The 21,673-nt window shown below is 35.1% G+C and overlaps 1 protein-coding gene across 1 annotated transcript; it reads left to right on the top strand.

Annotated features, from left to right (window-relative positions):
• The first annotated feature begins 1,165 nt into the window (after positions 1–1,165).
• Positions 1,166–2,683, top strand: LOC145676158 (uncharacterized). The gene has a single exon (XM_081747062.1). It carries the CDS (start codon positions 1,352–1,354, stop codon positions 2,639–2,641), a length of 1,290 nt encoding a protein of 429 aa, XP_081603188.1. The 5' UTR covers positions 1,166–1,351; the 3' UTR covers positions 2,642–2,683.
• The last annotated feature ends 18,990 nt before the right edge of the window (positions 2,684–21,673 follow it).

Genomic DNA, 21,673 nt, shown 5'->3' with positions numbered 1-21,673 from the left:
CAAAACCAACAGCCAAAAGGTGGTTTAATTGTTAACGTCCTGGAAATTTGATGTCGAAGATGCACCTAACAGTAGGAGACCAATCATAACAAAAGTGGATAATATTCTGGAATATGACAAGTAAGATTAATATGCAAGCAATCATGACATCGCCGATGACCGAAACATTCTTTACGATACAGTGCTAAACTATTTGAAGAAAGTTGGCGTGGGAGACCCGGGTTCGATTTCCGATGGGTGCTTATGTGGTTTGTATTCCACCTTAATCAGTAGGTCCACGTCTCATATAGCCTCACTGCTGAACTGGACATTAAACTCAAAAATCAACTCAACTCATTTGGAAAGTAGATCAAACATTTTCTCTCCTAGAGCAATCATAGTTTTCTTAAGAAAGTTTAGAAATGTTTATCGAGTTACGAATTTTTTTTGGGGGGTGGGGGGAGGTCCGGACCCAGTGGACCACTCTTGTGAGTGCGCCTCTAATTACGGTACATTTATATCTCATCCTCAATTCCCATAATTTTCCTTTTTCCCGTTAAGGTGTCAGACTATCAAAAATTATACAAAAGCTAACCATTTTTCTTTTGTCCGTTTTTTGTAAGTAAAAAAGAGATAATGAAATGCAACTTACCACAGTAATAGATAATGTTATTCTACACCCAAAAATGTGAATTGGAAGAATTTTGATTGTTGTCATCCATATTACAGTGTGGCCAGAATATGAATTACCCAAAATTCTAGGTAAAGGCACGGATTAAAAAAAATGAATTCAACGGTAATAATAGAATTATCATGTTGTCTTGGCTTCTTGTTAACTACATTTTTAAATAATATTTGTATTTATTTTCTACTGTTTATTACAAAATTATTTATTTTGTATTGTTTGTCCCATTTGTATTATCGGGTTAGAATAACATTATCTACTATTGTTGTAAGTTAAATTTCATTATCTCTTTTCACTTACCTAAAACAGGCAAAAGAAAAATGAAAAAAAGCCTTTGTATCATTTTTAGTAGTCTGCCACCCCTAATTACACCATTTTTCTACTGGCACCTTTAATGTGTAAAAACGTAGTAATAATATTTTTTTAAAAGTACAAACGAGTGACTTTCAATCCAAATTAATTGTCATCTTTTAAATTGTTTCTTGGCAACAATAATCCAATCGTAATGCCATAAGAAGAATTTGAAGATTAGAGTAATTTTTGCAGAAAAAAAAACAGCATTCAAACTCCGTTCTTCATTCACAATAGGTTCTTTCGTTACTCATTTGAAAATAATTTGAAATTTAACTTTCTGTTTTTATTGAATTTCTTGAGTGACAACAAACCATTTGAATTAAGACGTGAGAAATGTCCAATATTCAGGAATACTTTGAACCTGATTTCTTGAGCAAAGACATGCTAAACAAAGTGGTGAGGAAAGCTTTCAAAAATCCTGATCTCAATGTAGTTCATTTCAGTTTAAATGTAAATAAAAAAGTGTACAGTCGCAACCAAGGAACATTGGTCCTCGCTGTTAGAGAATCAATTGGGTTTATTAAAGAATATACATTTGTAATTAAAATTTATTTTAAAATGAAAGGTATTCGCAGTATTCTCTGTGGTTTGGATGTGGCCGATCTAGATGCTTGGTGTTACTATATAGTTTTGCCAACTTTACAAGAATTTGAGTCAAAACACCTCAAAATTATGGATGTGATTTGTGAGTGTTATTATGTTAGTATTGGTACGAGTGTTGATGTGGTCATTTTGGAAGATATTAAAAAAGTATCTGGTTACGAAGCCATACCCTTGAACAAACCATTGGACATTAACCATGCAAACCTTGTTGTTGAAAAAATAGCCAAACTTCACGCTGTTAGTTACGGATTGCAGAAACGAAATAGATTTGATTTCAAGAAAAAATTTCCGTTCCTTTACGAATCGGAAACATTGCTAAAACGCAAAGATATTTTTACTTCCCTCATGTTACCCATTTTACGTAAAGTCCATAAAGTTATTAGTGAAATAGCTAGCTTCTTGGAATGGCCTGATGCTAAAGAAATTGTAGATCAGTTAAAGTATCTGTTTGAGAATGCTATGGATATTATTAAAAAAGTAACTGATAATTCTAGAGGGATATCTGTATTTATAAATGGAGAATGTCACACCGGAAATCTGTTATTTGCTTACAACAAGAGCGAGTTTAGGACTCCAGAAAAGGTGAAAATAATCGACTTTTACAACGCGCAAGTAACTCATCCAGCAATCGAATTATCTTATTTTCTGTTTACGTCAACAGCATACGTTTTACGAACGGAATATTTACACACCATCTTGAAACTTTACTTCAAATCTTTTATCCTTGGCTTAACAGTGCTGTACACAAAATTTTGGGACGAACTGTATTTTGATGAATTTGTCGAAGAATATAATACTAGATCTGTGTACGGATTTATCCTTGCTTGTGCGTTACTCCCAGCTGCGTATGAGGATCCAAGACTGCTTCGAAGAATCGAAAAATGCAAGGAAAGCGAGATGAATCATGTAAGAAGTTTAGTAGAACAAATAAGTATTTCAGATGAACTTAGAGAAAGGCTAATTGATATGGTAATTGAAGTGAGTAGTTCAGGTGCTCTGAAAACATGGTGTTCCTTGTAAATATGCCTTAATTTTAAAATAGATTTCAATAAATTTTGTAGAATGTTATTTAGTGTTTAATTGGAACAATGATGTGTAACCGGGAAACATATTATAATATTCCGCATGGTTGGTTTACAAACAACCGACATTGCTTATATTTACGAAAATTAACAATATGCATCTTACTACGGATTACTGTAGCTGCAGACAACAGAGCCGCCTTACCTGGAGCACCTATATTAACAGAGATGATTTAGGCGACAAGCACAGGCTGTGACTGGTCACCCTTGCTCTAGCTTGTATGGAACTCTAGGAGACACCTACCCCAAAACCTCTAGTTTGGACGGAACTCTAGGCCTTCTCTCTTCCCACTCAGAGTGCTCGAAGCTTTGTTGGGACTCCTAATCTCAGTCACCTAGCTTGCTTCGGAGATATGTGACTCCTAACCTCCTCTCTGCTTGTATGGAGCATTGGAATTCTAAATCCACTCCACTTAGCTCTGTGGAGATCAATCCCTAGGCTACTTCAGCCTAGAGAATTTACATTACCCAGTATAGAGAATTTACATTATAGTGAAATTGATAATATAATGTTTATAGTGTATTTTGTAATAAAAACCGCTCTACAATATACTAATCAATAAACTTCACCAAACTGAGACATATCAAGCGGGAGACCTGACCGAGCTGAGACACATACCAATCAGAAGATCTCACTGAGCTGAGATATGTCAATCAGTAGATCTTACCGAGATGTGGCATATACCAATCAGGAGACCTTACCGAGCTGAGACACATACCAATCAGAAGATCTCACTGAGCTCAGATATACCAATCAGGAGATCTCATCGAGCTGATACATATACCAATCCAGAGATCTCATCGAGCTGATACATATATCAATCAGGAGATCTCATTGAGCTGGTACATATACCAATCAGGAGATCTCATCGAGCTGATACATATACCAATCAGGAGATCTCATCGAGCTGATACATATACCAATCAGGAGATCTCATTGAGCTGATACATATACCAATCAGGAGATCTCATTGAGCTGGTACATATACCAATCAGGAGATCTCATTGAGCTGATACATATACCAATCAGGAGATCTCATCGAGCTGATACATATACCAATCAGGAGATCTCATCGAGCTGATACATATACCAATCAGAAGATCTCATCGAGCTGATACATATACCAATCAGGAGATCTCATCGAGTTGATACATATACCAATCAGGAGATCTCATCGAGTTGATACATATACCAATCAGGAGATCTCATCGAGCTGATACATATACCAATCAGGAGATCTCATCGAGCTGATACATATACCAATCAGGAGATCTCATCGAGCTGATACATATACCAATCAGGAGATCTCATCGAGCTCAAACATATATTAATCAGGAGATCTCATTGAGCTGGCACATATACCAATCAGGAGATCTCATTGAGCTGATACATATACCAATCAGGAGATCTCATCGAGCTGATACATATAACAATCAAAAGATCTCACCGAGCTGAGACATGAATCAGGATCAGGAGTTATTTTTGATAGCGCCGTCCAAGAAACACCTCCAAGAATAAAATAATAATCGTCCATTTTTTTTAGGACAAATGGGTTATGCCATGTTATCATGTTATTTATAAAATATTTATTTATGAAGTATGAACAGAATTGCCTAAGTCGTTCCTAAGAGAATCGTCCGGAAAACTCATCCCCATTCCGAGATTTTTCAGTGAGTTATGCCATATTGTCATTTATTTTAAATGAAATATTTAATCATGGAGTATGAAGAAAATAACCTTAGTCTTTTTGAGAAAATCGTCCAAGAAATAAAACACCGCCCATAATAACCTACCCATCCTACATTTTTTCAGGATAAATGGTTTATACCATGTTATCGTGTTATCAATGAAATATTTATGTATGAAGTATGAACGAAATGGTATTTTTGAACAAATCGTCCGGAAGCTAGCTCAAGGTAAGAATAAAGTACTCCTTCTCAATTCTTCTCACAGAGATGACTTATACCACATAATGAGGTTGTTTTCGGAAAATTAATTTATGGTAAATCGTTAGAACCGATTAAAATGATTAAAAATAAACAGACATTTATCTCAGTTTGGAAATTCCGCTTCTAATGTCAATTTATGTATCGTATTTACTCGAAAATAGGCCCCGTATTTTGTTCAAAATGTAAAACTAGAAATCGTGAGGGGGTGCTTATAATCGCATAAAACGTTTCTGGAATTAATGGGGGTATTTTCCACACCACAATATCTGTAGATGCATTCTAATTATTGTTTATTTTCTTAAGGTTAATTTATTGTTCCTGTTATTTTAGCTTACAAGGGACATCACCCAATTGTCCGGCTCCGATTTCAATGAATTGTTTCTAGCTGATAGAGGACATATATGTATTATTTGTGATGACACAAATTTTTGCCATGGTGCATGCTTTCTATTTTTTAATAATTATTAACAGTTGTGATGTGGTTATTAGAGATTACTGCAGAAGTATCTTACTAACCTTTTTAAACGGAGCGTTAAGGAAAGAACAACCATGTAGATACATATAAGGTCTAAGGGGAAGTTGTATGGTAGGTATGACCTTGACGGCAACCATTTTGGAATCCGCCATTTTGAATTAAGGTCAAGTTTTTTAAATAGCAATAGGGTAATATGATACATAATTTCGGACTAAAATTTAATCAGGAAGACAATGGTGAAGCTAGTTTTGAGATACACCTGTTTGGGGAAAAGTTACAGGCATTTAATTGTTCACTTACTATGTGCAAAAGTCCCTTACCTCCGCTTCTAACCCGCGTATTAATAATAATAAGTGGATAAAATCTTCGGTAATACATATTATGCCTAGAGGGAAGTGGTACGGTAAGGGTAACCTTGACGGCACCCATCTCGAAATCCGCCATTTTGAATTAAAGTGAAGTTTGAAAAATGAAAAGCATGGCATGTGACACTTCATTTTAATAGTAAATTTTCCCAAAAAGCCAGTGGTATGCTTATTTTTGTTCTGTAGTTAACCAGTATGAATTTAGGACTGCTTCTAATGTGCACCAAACGTCCATTATTCGATCTTTCAAATTGGCAACACTCCTAATTTTCACCGCATGTTTTAAGATTCCAACTGGCACTTTGCAATTATTGCCATGGCTCATGTTTTCTTAATTTATTACATTTTTTAAGAGTTGCGATTTGTTAGTACAAAAGAAATACAAATGAAATTATTACAAATTGGTGTTATACGAACACAAAATTATCAGGAAATGTTGCGCAAACGACAAATAATAAAATATTTTTAATAAATGCAACTTTCAACGAACAGCAGCAATGATAGAAAATATCAAAGAGGCATAATGACTGTTTCCAAAACATTGTTTGTACCATAAACATAATATGAAAACACGTAACTTGTTTATAAAGAGGTGTAACTTAATTGAGTTCCCGATCAATACTGATTATAAATCTTACAAACATGAATCATCGACAACAATCGCAAGAAAACGGATGACTTTTTTATCTGACTAGCTAAAAAATTGCCATAGACAATAAATAAATAAATATAAAGAAAGAAATAAATATAAAACAAAACAAAAGACCCTTGATTTACACAACAATAATATTTCGTTTTCCTTTTTGAAGTGAATTTTTATTTGATTTTTTGTCTCATCTACTATACAAGCTGCGTCTTCATTATTACCTTAATGCAAAGTTGGAGTTGTTTCGTTATACTGTGATTCATGTCAGTAAACGAGTTTTTGAAGGGTAGGTATAGGAAATAAATAATTGCATGGCAACTCTTCAAAATTCAGAAAGATTGCTGGATGCTTATTCCAACACTATTCACGAACTAACAAATCGCAACCTTTTTTTTAAAAAATGTAATAAATTTAGAAAACATGAGCCATGGCAATAATTGCAAAGTGCCAGTTGGAATCTTAAAACATGCGGTGAAAATTAGGAGTGTTGCCAATTTGAAAGATCGAATAATGGACGTTTGGTGCAAATTAGAAGCAGTCCTAAATTCATACTGGTTAGCTATAGTACAAAAATAAGCATACCACTGGCTTTTTGAGAAAATTTACTATTAAAATGAGGTGTCACATGCTATGGTTTTCATTTTTCAAACTTCACTTTAATTCAAAATGGCGGATTTTGAGATGGGTGCCGTCAAGGTTACACTTACCGTACCACTTTCTTCTAGGCATAATATGTATTACCGAAGATTTAACCACTTATTATTATTAATACGCGGGTTAGAAGCGGAGGTAAGGGACTTTTGCACGTAGTAAGTGAACAATTAAATGCCTGTAATTTTTCCCCAAATAGGTGTATCTCAAAACTAGCTTCACCATTGTCTTTCTGATTAAATTCTAGCCCGAAATTATGTATCATATTACCCTATTGCTATTTAAAAAACTTGACCTTAATTCAAAATGGCGGATTTCAAGATGGTTGCCGTCAAGGTCATACCTGCCATACAACTTCCCCTTAGACCTTATATGTATCTACATGGTTGTTCTTTCCTTAACGCTCCGTTTAAAAAGGTTAGTAAGGTACTTCTGCAGAAATCTCTAATAACCACATCACAACTCTTAATAATTATAAAAAAATAGAAAATATGCACCATGGCAAAAATTTGTGTCATCATAAATAATACATATATGTCCTCTATCAGCTAGAAAAGTTTCATTGAAATCGGAGCCGGACAATTGGGTGATGTCCCTTGTTAGTATTTTATTTTTATGTCTATTACAATCTTATTTTTTTTTATATATCTTGACCACATATTTAACGGACCGTTAGAGATTTGTTCATTTTATTTCAGTGTTAATGTTTCAATGTTTGGTTTATGTTTATTCATTTTTATATATATGACGACGTTTTGTCTATCTGCGCTATTCGGTTTATGTTTATTACTTGTTAATTACCTCATGTTTATGTTGTAAAATTGTCTCTCTGACATATAAATAATCATTATTTATTTATATATTTATTTATTTGTAATTATGTTTGAAAAAGAAGAAAGTGTGATATAATGTCAAGGATGTTATAAAATAGAGGATCTGTCTATATGTATCTTCATCCTATTAAATCGATGAAGGAAAAAAACAACCGAGCATCGGCACGTCTGATTAGCTACTCTCGTTTCTGCCATCCTCTGATTGCCTACTTTCGTTTCCGCCATGATTGTTGGCTCAAAACATTGCGATCCTATTGGGCGGAGTGGGCAGAGTAGGGGTGGTGAAACTGTGACGTATGGCTTCAAGATTTTGTTGTAAAGGCAGATCCTCTATTTTATAAGATCCTTGTATAGTGTATTGTCTTAAAAGAAAACTACTAAATAATTTTGAAAAAATAATTTTGTGTAATTTTAAACCACAAACTAATCATCTAAAGATATAAACTACAATTATTTATTCTTCTGCTTTTTATACTTTGTGAAAGGTATTTGTTGCTAGGAAGTTTAAAGGAAAAAATAATGTATACGTAAACCAACGTTCTCTGATATCTACAGCTAACATTAGCTGTACGAAAATACATTGGATGTAAGATTCATTAACGTCTGAAATCCAAGTTTTCTTTCATTGGCATTTAGGTCATCGTGACTATGTCTATGATATTTTATCAAATGTATTAGCTACATCCAATTAGGCACTTTCTTCCGAGGGCACACTGTCTTAGTTACGAACCTGTAATATAGATCCTTCGGCCATCGTCTACTTACGGAACAGAAGGGAATATCACACGTACCTCGTTTCATAACATAATATAGGAAATTCTAATACTTTGCATCTAAATGTTTCTAAGTCCATGTTTGTTCGGTTTAATTCCAACCCTAGGTAATAAAAAAATGAAATTAATATTTCAGTTTAACTTCCCACGATTAACTTCCCACTTGCGCTAAAGGAGATGTTAGTTAAGACAAGTGAATGATGCTGGAAGAATTGATGGAATGAAGAAACGGGAGTACCCCGAGAAAACTCACGAGCACGGTGTTGTCCACCACAAAACTTGACTGGAAGCGGATTGAACAAGTGACCTCACGCACCACAGGTAAGGATCTACAACTGAGCCACCGTGTTCCCCTTGTAGGTAATGGATTGAACATTCCAAAGAGGTGCCACTTTATATATATGAAAGAGTTGAGTTGAATTTCAGTTTAGCGTCCCTTTCAGCAGCGAGGCTATGTGAGACGTGGACCTACTGATTAACGTGGAATCCGAACCACATGAGCTATATATATAAAAGAGGAATTCCTTTGGAAATGCTAAGTGTCTCCTTTCGATGAATTCTTTTCCTTCAACCTTCAGAAAACTGACTTAAACTATTGATTTTGCAAAACTCACCGCTAGCTTCTCACTTTAGGTAGTGTATATTTACAACGAAGGGGGTGCACATACACCTTTGCACTCCCCTAAATCCGGCCCTGTATATATACACTACCCCCCTTCATATATATAACAAGACTGTAACAAGAATGATGTTAGGATCTTTTTGGCAACGTAAATTTTCGTTATTGATTGCTCTCAGCTTATAAAACTGAATGTAAGTCAAGTATAGCACTTTTGAGAATGAACAGATGTACTTCCGACGACTATCGAGAAAGGTGCTCCTAAGCCTAAGCCTAAGCTCCTAAGTCCTACAGCAAGCCAATCATGAACCGTTAATTTGGTAATTGCGTTTTTTTTTGTTTTTTTTTTTTTTTTTTTTTTGTAATGATCGAATACAGGGCGCTTGTGTCCGCATTATCAAAGGATGCTCAAAATCAAAACAAATATTTAAGGGGGTGACCATATACAGAGAAAAATCCGTTCTCCGGACAGCAGTATATTGTACAATTATACGGTATCCTCTTGCTTACTATAGAAATCAGTACGGAGCATATGCTACATAGGCACTGCCCTTAGATGTTACATCATGCCGTTGCAGGATGTCTGATATCTAACAGTCTTCCTCTTATTACATACATGTAATGTATGTTACCTTCGTCGGCTATATGTTATATACGTCCATTTGTATGTGAGATCCTGACCGCCTACATTGTTTCATACAGAAAGTACGTATAGATGGAACACTCATACAGAAAGTATTATGAAACATGCGTTTTCAGTTATACGTCTGCTGTACGTTAAGTCCAAAAACCACATGAAACCTATCTTTTTAAGTACGCCACCTACAATTTTTTTTTCTCAGTGAATTCTAATAAATACGGTAATATCTTAATTTATTATTTTGTGTTCATAAAATAGGAAACATAAGGGAACGCTTGGACATTTCGAAAATAACTTTCTCAGCATTTAGCACTTCATTCAGTCTGAATTTATATCATACACTTTGACTCAAATATACATATATCCTAAGAAAGCGGAAAAGGGAATTAAATTTTTAACACAAAGACTAACTGCTGAGATGAGTTTTTAAATACAGTATATTCAACACTTGGTTCGAGGTGTGTTTATATTGTTACACTTGCACTGAGAAAAATCTGTTATCCGGACAGCAGTATATTGTACAGTACAAATATACGGTATGCTTACGTTTACTGAGGAAGTCTGTACGGAGCATACGTTGTCCATATGCTACATACGTACTGCCTCTTTTTCCCGCTTAGATAGTACATCGCGCCCCTGCGGGACGTCTGGCATCTAACAATCTTCCGTATGTTACATACGTTAGTTATATGCTACATACGTCCGTCTGTATGTGAGATCCTGACCGCCTATATACAGTTGCTTCGTTCATACGGAAAGTACGTATAGATGGAACACTTATACGGAAAGTATTATAAGTTCTTTCTTTCATAAGATAAGTATGCATAGATGGAACACTTATACGGAAAGTATTATAAGTTCTTTCTTTCATACGGAAAGTATGTATGGATGGAACACTTATACGGAAAGTATTATAAGTTCTTTCTTTCATACGGAAAGTATGTATATATGGAACACTTATACGGAAAGTATTATAAGTTCTTTCTTTCATACGGAAAGTATGTATGGATGGAACACTTATACGGAAAGTATTATAAGTTCTTTCTTTCATAAGGTAAGTATGTATAGATGGAACACTTATACGGAAAGTATTATAAGTTCTTTCTTTCATACGGAAAGTATGTATGGATGGAACACTTATACGGAAAGTATTATAAGTTCTTTCTTTCATACGGAAAGTATGTATATATGGAACACTTATACGGAAAGTACAGTGAAACCTGTCTATGTTGGCCACCATCGGTTCCATGGAAAAGTGGCCAACTTAGACAGGTGGCCAACTTACAGAAAATAAGTGTGATTTGTGTATTTTTAGAATAGGATTTCTAGTATTACTTGATTGTAAAATTTTAATAAGCAGTGGCACGACAGCTACTTATAAATAAGGTATATAGAGTAATCATAAATATATACAGTAGTAGAAAATATTACTACAGTATACAAGAGCGCTGATTTCTCTGTAAACTTCGGGGGGGGGGCATTCAGATGCAGAAGGTATATATATGAAGATTTTAAGACAAATTGCACTCAAATTATACCAAATATTGTATACTCATAAATAAAATAGGGGCCACATGAGCTTTGGGGGGCCTGGGCCCCCTCGGATCGGCGCTCTTGATAGTATGTTTAATATATATGCATACCTTTCTCTTCCTGAAAACTAGTCTGGTACATTGGATTACTCGGATTGAAAACACAATAACACAAACAACCATGAAATAGAAGCGTATGTACGCAGTTTATTGAAATAGATATTATAGCACACTGAGTTATTCAGATTGAAAACAAGAAAAGCTAACTTATAAATTGAGAAATCCATATGCAATTTATATGACTTCTTTTCAGTTGTTACTGAATGATGGTTCATTCTAGACATATTTCCTTTATTCTTTTTGGCAGATATGCACATTCTAATATTGTAGTTAACTACCTCTTGTTAATGAGCTAGAAGTGTTTCTTTCGGAGCAAAAGATGTTTTGAGAAAATCTTGAGGGAATTCATATCTCAAAACCTCCGCTACCTTTTGACATGCAGTCAGGTGCCAATAAATGACAATTGAGCTTTAACCTTGAGAATTTTCCGGAATTATTAAAGCTTCCCACTGATGAAAGGAGCCAATATAGCTAATGGTTTTACCAAAACAGACAGGGTAAACAAATACGTACAACCATTTCCTGAATTCCTGTACATGCTTTTTCTTATTCACATCTTTCTTCACCACCCTTTTATGAGGGTAGTGTTCTGGCCATTGATCTCCAAGAACAAATCGTGCGAATCTATGTTTCTTTGTGTCCAGTCACAAATACAGAACATCTGCCTCTCATATGGGAATTCGAAAGAGTTAAGAAAAATAACAAAACTGTATTTTTCGTGGCCAAGATACGCAGGTAAATTTATCATTATCATCATAGGGTAAACATTGCTTCAGTGTGGCCAACTTCCAAGATAGACAGGTGGCCAACTTATAGAGTAGTAAGTAACGAATGTCTTATGGGAAAATGCAGGTTCAAGACGAACTAGGCCAAGATAAGCAGGTGGCCAACTTAGAGAGGTGGCCAAGTTGACAGGTTTCACTGTATTATAAGTTCTTTCTTTCATACGGAAATTATGTATATATGGAACACTTATACGGAAAGTATTATAAGTTCTTTCTTTCATACGGAAAGTATGTATGGATGGAACACTTATACGGAAAGTATTATAAGTTCTTTCTTTCATACGGAAAGTACGTATGGATGAAACACTTATACTGAAAGTATTACAAAACATACGTTTTCACTTATACGTACGTTTGCTGCGGGATGTTAAATATATAGTCGTAGGTTAAATTCAAAAACTACAGAAGTTACGGATATAACGTACATTTCTACGTACGCTAAATATATTTTTTGATTTAAATCCTATCCTAAGTAGGCGGAAAGGAAATTATTTTTATTTTACACACACACACACACACACACACACACACATATATATATATATATATATATATATATATATATATATATATATATGGAGAGAGAGAGAGAGAGAGACTGAAATGAAGTTTTGAATATATTTAGCACTTGTTTGGATCTGGTCTTTTATCATTTTATTTCGATTTAAATACAGGAGAAAAGAAGATTCGAAATGTTTCTATAAATCTATTGTCTCGGTGCAAAGAACAGTATTTGACATATTACATTATAACACATACTCAAGTAGGCATTGCACATATATTTACATATCACTACATTACGATTACAAGTGGTCCCTTTAGTGACACACAATAATAAGCCTACATTTTACATTAAATAGTTTTGCAATTTTATTATTCTTACGGCACCTGAAACAAGGCGGATTGTTATAATAAAGTCGTAGTTTATACCCCATTTTAGCTTCTGCATATTTATGGCGTTGATTAGTTGCTGTGATTCACCTAACCACTGTATTACCATTTTAATTGACAGAGAGCTTCGTGTGAAACAGCCTCGGAATATAAACTAGATACTTCTTCTCGTTCAATCAGTAATTTTGATTAAGGGGACAGTTTCCAGAAGATTATAGGTGTCCACAACCAGGGTGAAGAATGAGCCTCCTGACTTTTCCTAGCTCGGTGAAAAAGTCCAAAAATATTAAAGTCTTTCCATTGATTTTGGTGGTCTTTCATAGCTAAATTACATAGCAGTGTATCCTGGTTCATTGGGCAAAATTTTCAACATGCATTTCAGTCCTATCTTCAGGATAATTATTTTCAAGTGTTTACTCTATAAACATTAAACGAGCCATCCTGAGTAAGGCGTTCCTCATTCACAGCAGGCAAAGGCCGAATAGTTTCCATAATGGTCCCAGTCCGCTTCCTTCTTTTCCCGTATCTTACTTTCTCCTGGGGTCGCGGTGGCTCAGTGGTAGAGTGCTGACCTCTGATGCAATGGGTTCTTGGTTCGATCCCAAGTCGCGCCAAGTGGACTTTGTGGTAGACAATCACCGTGTGCGTGGGTTTTCTTGGGGTTCTTCCTTTCCTCCCACTTTCTTCATTCCACCATTTCATTCATTTCTCTTCATCATCCTCTCCTTTAGCCTAGTCGGCATAAGCAAGGAACGTAAAACTTAAAAATTAGGGATGCGCACGAGACGAGTCGAGACTGGATTTTCCTGACAAAATTCGAGTCGAGATGCGGCTCTTCCAATAGAGAAACATACATTTTTCGAGTCGAGACATCACTTTTACAACACATTTTCGAGACGAGACAGCCACAAATCTTGTCTCGTGCGCATCCCTAATTAGAAACAAAGTAACAAGCTTACATGGAATTTTATTAGAAACAAAGTAATAAGCTTATATGGAATTTTATTAGAAACAAAGTAATAAGCTTATATGGAATTTTATTAGAAACAAAGTAATAAGCTTATATGGAATTTTATTAGAAACAAAGTAATAAGCTTATATGGAATTTTATTAGAAACAAAGTTATAAGCTTAAATGGAATTTTATTAGAAACAAAGTAATAAGCTTATATGGAATTTTATTAGAAACAAAGTAATAAGCTTATATGGAATTTTATTAGAAACAAAGTAACAAGCTTACATGGAATTTTATTAGAAACAAAGTAATAAGCTTATATGGAATTTTATTAGAAACAAAGTAACAAGCTTACATGGAATTTTATTAGAAACAAAGTAATAAGCTTATATGGAATTTTATTAGAAACAAAGTTATAAGCTTATATGGAATTTTATTAGAAACAAAGTAATAAGGTTATATGGAATTTTATTAGAAACAAAGTAATAAGCTTACATGGAATTTTATTCAACGATAACACCCTTTAGGGTAAGGGAGAATATGATTAAGGCAATTGAATGATGATAGAAGAAGTAGCGGGATGAGAATGCGGGAGCAAACGGAAGTACCCTTGAGAAAACCCACGGACACGATATTCTGCTCCACAAACTTACTTCACTGGGGATCGAAGCAGGAACCTCAATCACCATAAAGCACTCTACCTCAGTCGCCGTGCCCACCCACCCACCCCCGAAAAAATGTAACCTTAATCGAAACACGAAAGCACTAAATAAGATGAATACTAAAAGTATGAACACGTGGTTGGTCACCATACTATTATCATGTATTATCACGAAAGTTTCAGTTGCCAAGAAGGGAAGGAAAAGCAAGAAATTTGTAACATTTTACAGTCAATGTTTTGTTTTTTGCAACTATATATACAGTATATATATATATATATATATATATATATATATATATATATATATATATATACATATATATATATAAAGTACTTGATAAACTACCTGAGATCAAAGGGATGACAACATCAACAAACTAAGAACAAAAGTGCATCTGAAGTTAAGTATCCTGTCGGTCAGTGGACCAGAAAATCGTTCACAAAGATGGTTGAACAAACCCCCACAAAATGAGAAACACACCAAGTTTCATTGAGTTAAATAATGAGCTTGTCACAGAATTTGCATGCTGAAATGAACAACCATGATGCTGTTGCGTCTAAGTCTTTCTTTGCGTTGTGTTAAACCATCCAATTTTCAACAAACATCAACCCAACCGACAATAACAGCAGCGTGAACCGCTAATGAGTCTGGGTTTTCATCCGATGATTAAAATAAACACGTTAGTTCTCCGCATTCACAGTTTAGCAGGCAGATTAAAACAAGGATAAATGTAGCTTGGCTTTGGTAGGAAATAACTGTGGAAATAAAACAAATGAAAAAAATGTATTTTCTTTTCAGCAGTTAACGAGATCTGTAACGAGATATGTTTCTTTGTTCCCCATATAGCAGTTAACCACACTTAACCACTGGGTTATGAAAAGAAATTTCTTTACTAAAGCTTGAGTAGGAGCGTCTTTACCAATCGACACGGTTAGTATACCACGTATGCATGAGCTTCTCTGCGTGTGGATCAGTTATTTTACGAGATATGATCAAAAATATACGATGAATAATTATTTTTTATTAGAAATAGGGATGCGCATGAGACGAGTCGAGACAGGATTTTCATGACAACATTCGAGTCGAAACACGGCTCTTCCAATAGAGAAATATCTTCCGAGTCGAGACATCACTTTTACAGCACATTTTCGAGCCGAGACAGCCACAAATCTTGTCTCGTGCGCATAACTAATTAGAAACAAAGTAATAAGCTTACATGGAATTTTATTAGAAACAAAGTAATAAACTTACATGGAATTTTATTAGAAACAAAGTAATAAGCTTACATTAAATTTTATTAGAAACAAAGTAATAAGCTTACATGGAATTTTATTAGAAACAAAGTAATAAGCTTACATGAAATTTTATTAGAAACAAAGTAATAAGCTTACATGGAATTTTATTAGAAACAAAGTAATAAGCTTACATGAAATTTTATTTGAAACAAAGTAATAAGCTTACATGAACTTTGATTAGAAACAAAGTAATAAGCTTATATGGAATTTTATTAGAAACAAAGTAATAAGCTTACATGAAATTTTATTTGAAACAAAGTAATAAGCTTACATGAACTTTGATTAGAAACAAAGTAATAAGCTTATATGGAATTTTATTAGAAACAAAGTAATAAGCTTACATGAACTTTGATTAGAAACAAAGTAATAAGCTTACATGAAATTTTATTAGAAACAAAGTAATAAGCTTACATGGAATTTTATTAGAAACAAAGTAATAAGCTTACATGAACTTTGATTAGAAACAAAGTAATAAGCTTATATGGAATTTTATTAGAAACAAAGTAATAAGCTTACATGAAATTTTATTTGAAACAAAGTAATAAGCTTACATGAACTTTGATTAGAAACAAAGTAATAAGCTTATATGGAATTTTATTAGAAACAAAGTAATAAGCTTACATGGAATTTTATTAGAAACAAAGTAATAAGCTTACATGGAATTTTATTAGAAACAAAGTAATAAGCTTACATGGAATTTTATTAGAAACAAAGTAATAAGCTTACATGGAATTTTATTAGAAACAAAGTAATAAGCTTACATGGAATTTGATTTAATCTCCTTCAAAGTACTGTTCTTGGCTAGCAATGTACTTATTCCAACGTTGAATCCATGACTGGAAGCATTTCTGGAAGGCTTTTTTTCGGAAGAGCATTCAGCTGTTCTGTCCTGGGATTCTCAATGTCAAGAATGGTGTCCCCATAAGTACTACGCGGAGTCTATCAAACTCCGCTGTCGCAGTAACTTTCCGTTCGACCGCCTCTCCGGATTGTCATTTCCTCTACCTTCTTAGTTATATTTAGTATGTATGCGAAAATTAACATCGTGCAGTTGGTTTCTCCGCAATCTATTGTTCGGAGTCTGACAGACTCCGCGTAGTACTAATATGACAAAAAAAATTTAAGAGGCCTCATCCCAGCGAAATTAAAATACCGCTAATTTTACAGTAATTATGTGATATCTTCAAATAGATAAAAGATAATCGAAATGTGGAACAAGAGCGCCCTAGACAATATTATTTTGCGTGAGGCACCGTTATCACAAGTCATCTAGTGGTTTTCCGTGTTCAGCCGTTTAGAAACGCGAAAATAAATGCCGATTTTCAAAATGGCTCGAAATCGAAACCAGATAAGTGAATCGTGATAACGGTGTCCCAGGTAAAATGATATTGTCTAGAGCGCTCTTGTTCCACATTTCGATTATCTTTTGTCTATTTGAAGATATCACATAATTTCTGTAAAATTAGCGGTATTTTAATTTCGCTGGGATGAGGCCTCTTAAGAGTTAAGCACGGTTTTATTGTTTAGGTAGATGTCGCATTGTGTTACATCTGGAGAGCACAGTGAATATGGACAGACTAGAATATTTTTTCGGCCAAAAACGTTTGGCTGAAGCGACAAACATGTGGTCAGCACTCTTTATCGCCCTGTCTCTGACAGTCATAGCTTTTTAGACCTTTAGTAGCTTTTTAGACCTTTGGACATTTTTTTTCACGACGGACAATGACAGTGGAGCTTCTATTCTTAAGTCAATTCAAACTTCAATTTTGATGTTGTGTACACTTTGACAAACCAAAGTTATCTACGTGGTGCACTGCGACACTGCTAATTTATAATTAAATACTGACAGATTTCTATAATTTTCCTCTAATATAATTCCTATTTGACAGAATTTTAGGCCATTATGGCTGAGTGGTAAAGAAATCTCTTCGGGTGGGAGAGGCTCTTAATTAGATCCCAGATTATGTGAGTTTCTGGTAGATAACGTCATGTACGTGGGTTCCTCGTATATTGTCAATCCACTAATTGTTTTGCGGTCATTAATTTTAATGACCAACCTTCTCCTTTAGCCTAAAAGAAAATCGTGGAACGTTGAATTTTTTTTAAAAAAACTGTTAGATTATTCGACCGAGTGTCTCCACTGGGAATCGAACCCGAGACTGTTCACACTAAAAGTTTACGTTTAGGTTTTGCTTCCTAATACACTATCGAGGTTATGAAACACGGAAACTGTTATTAATGTAGGTTCCGAACTACACCTGGGACTTGAATCCGGTACAGTTGTAGGATACACTGTCGTTCATCAGTATAATACATTCCTCTCCACGGGTTCGATTCCCGCTAGGGACACTCGATTGAAAAAAGTGTAAAAGCTTTTTTTTTTTTAGGTAAGCCATCCTGAGTGAGGTTTCCCTGCTTTTCAATTTCATTCCCATGAGTCAAATGTTGGGATAGTATCTAACATAATGGTGCAGGCCGATTTTTTCCTTCCCTTTCATGGGATAGTGTGATCACTAAAGACCGGATGTTAGGCAAAATGAATGTTCTTTAATGTTAAAAATATGATCAAAAGTTACGATTCAAAGTTTATATGGGGATTATAGTTTCAATTTAAGCCAATTTTATTTTGCCTATTTCGCCCATACCTGCCTAAATAATTGCTTTAGTGACTAATGTTGCCTATTCTATGCATTTTCTTCAAAATAAAATTTTATTGGGAAAACATATATAATTTAGTATTTCAAGAAATGATTCTTCTTCTTCCGAGAAATATAAGTGTTGTTTGTAGTGATACAATGTAAAACTTTGGACTGCTATATGCAGTGATAAAGTGCTGTGAAACTTTGGGCTGCTGTGTGTACTGATAAATGTATAAACTTTGGACTGTCATGTGTAGTGATAAAGTGCTGTACGGAATATATTTACCAAATATACATGGAATACGTGTCAAGCTTCGTTTTCGTGTACGGTATACAGTAAAAGAAGGTATAAACAAACTGGTATGTTTCTATATTCTCCGAACATTATGTATGACTTGAATTTATTTTTTAATTGTACTTAATATTTATCTTCATTATTTTGAGTTACATTTTAGTGCCTATTTTTTAAATTTTAAGTGCCTATTTGCCTGCCAATTTTCCAGCTTTTAATACCTAAACATCATGTCTCTAGTGATCACGGAGAGACATCATCTTTCATACGTGACGGCCTAACATGGCCATAGATGTCAAAAGCCCAGAAACCTAATTCCTAATCCTAATCCTAGTGACGGCCTAACATGGCCATAGATGCCGAAAGCCCAGAAATCTAATTCCTAATCCTAATCCTAGTGACGGCCTAACATGGCCATAGATGCCGAAAGCCCAAAAATCTAATTCCTAATCCTAATCCTAGTGACGGCCTAACATGGCCACAGATGCCGAAAGCCTAGAAATCTAATTCCTAATCCTAATCCTAGTGAAGGCCTAACATGGCCATAGATACCGAAAGCCCAGAAATCTAATTCCTAATCCTAATCCTAGTGACGGCCTAACATGGCCATAGATGCCGAAAGCCCAAAAATCTAATTCCTAATCCTAATCCTAGTGACGGCCAAACATGGCCACAGATGCCGAAAGCCTAGAAATCTAATTCCTAATCCTAATCCTAGTGAAGGCCTAACATGGCCATAGATACCGAAAGCCCAGAAATCTAATTCCTAATCCTAATTCTAGTGACGGCCTAACATGGCCATAGATGCCGAAAGCTCAGAAATCTAATTCTAATCCTAATCCTAGTGAAGGCCTAACATGGCCATAGATACCGAAAGCCCAGAAATCTAATTCCTAATCCTAATCCTAGTGACGGCCTAACATGGCCATAGATGCTGAAAGCGCAGAAATCTAATTCCTAATCCGTTTCACTCCACACTATTTAGCCGACAAGAGAACCGGACTACGAAAGCACTCTACACGACGATGGAAATATATGTGTCTGATACAGAGAATTTTGGATGAACTGCGACCTTTTCGTTAACACATTGCTATTAGTAAATAAACAGTTTGCCGGATCATTGACAAATATTAGTTAATAATATTACCTCAAAAGACTTGCGTTCATCATGTTAGCTGGTTGTTAAACTCAGAATACATATTTAAATAGCACCGTGGTGGTTGTCCTATTTCTGCGTTCCTTCGTTTGTTGTTATATGACGCGATGTTCTTTCCACACCAGGTGGACAAAACACCCGTGTGCGTGAGTTTTCTCGGGGTTCTCCTGTTTCCTTGCACTTTCTTCATTGCACCATTTTATTTATTTCTCATCATCACCGTCTCCTTTAGCCCAGACGGCATAACTGTGAGACAAAGATTTCATTTTAATTTCTTTCCACACCAATCAACACCGCGTCTGTGTCACACTGGTAACACCGGACCAGTGTTAACCTTATCACCGGACCTGTGTTATCAACATGCACGGAAGTGCATGGCAGCCAAGTTCCGCGAAGAAAATGAAAACTGGCCTGCACTGCCGTAAGCATATTATACACGAACAAGAGTTTTGGGTAAAATCGCCGATTTCGAGGCTTTGTAAAAACGATTCTATTAAGGGTAGAAACATGAAATTTAGAATGTAAGGAGATATCCCACAGATGGACTCATATGCCAAGTCTCACATTCCTACCTTCAACCATATTTGAGTACTGGACCCCCAAAATATGCAGTTTTCAGGCTCACTGACTCACTGACTCACTCATCAAATTGATTAGGCACTTCCCAATGAGGTAGAAACGTGAAACTTTGCATAAAGATACCCTATAACAATTGGAGTATGGAAAAAGTCTAAAATCTGAGGAATGTGCTATGGGAAATTTTTTATGGGCAAAAAACTGTCCTTAGCCAGGAAAAAAATCGTTTCACTCACTCACTCATCAAATTGATTAGGTACTTCCCAATGAGATAGAAATTTGAAACTTTGCATAAAGGTACCCTACAATAACATGAGTATGGAAAAAGTCCGAAATCTGAGGAATGTGCTATGGAAAATTGTTTATGGGCAAAAAACTGTCCTTAGCCAGGAAAAAAATCGTTTCACTCACTCACTCATCAAATTGATTAGGTACTTCCCAATGAGATGGAAACCTGAAACTTTCCATAAAGGTACCCTATAACAACCTGAGTATGGAAAAAGTCCGAAATTTGAGGAATGTGCTATGGGAAATTTTTTATGGGCAAAAAACTGTCCTTAGCCAGGAAAAAAATCGTTTCACTCACTCACTCATCAAATTGATTAGGTACTTCCCAATGAGATGGAAACCTGAAACTTTCCATAAAGGTACCCTATAACAACCTGAGTAGGGAAAAAGTCCGAAATTTGAGGAATGTGCTATTGGAAATCTTTTATGGGCAAAAAACTGTCCTTAGCCAGGAAAAAAATCGTTTCACTCACTCACTCATCAAATTGATTAGGTACTTCCCAATGAGATAGAAACCTGAAACTTTGCATAAAGGTACCCTCTAACAATTTGAGTATGGAAAAGGTCCAAAATCTGAGGGATGTGCTATGGAAAATTTTTTATGGGCAAAAAACTGTTCTTAGCCAGGAAAAAAATTGTTTCACTCACTCACTCATCAAATTGATTAGGTACTTCCCAATGAGATGGAAACCTGAAACTTTGCATAAAGGTACCCTGTAACGACCTGAGTATGGAAACAGTCCAAAATCTGAGGAATGTGCTATGGAAATTTTTTTATGGGCAAAAAACTGTTCTTAGCCAGGAAAAAAATCGTTTCACTCACTCACT

Source organism: Thermobia domestica, chromosome 18, assembly GCF_964235325.1.
Source record: "Thermobia domestica chromosome 18, izTheDome1.hap1.1, whole genome shotgun sequence".
NCBI classification, from domain to species: Eukaryota; Metazoa; Arthropoda; class Insecta; order Zygentoma; family Lepismatidae; genus Thermobia; species Thermobia domestica.
The sequence above is the reverse complement of the archived record's forward strand: the minus strand, read 5'-3'. Positions and strand labels throughout refer to the sequence as shown.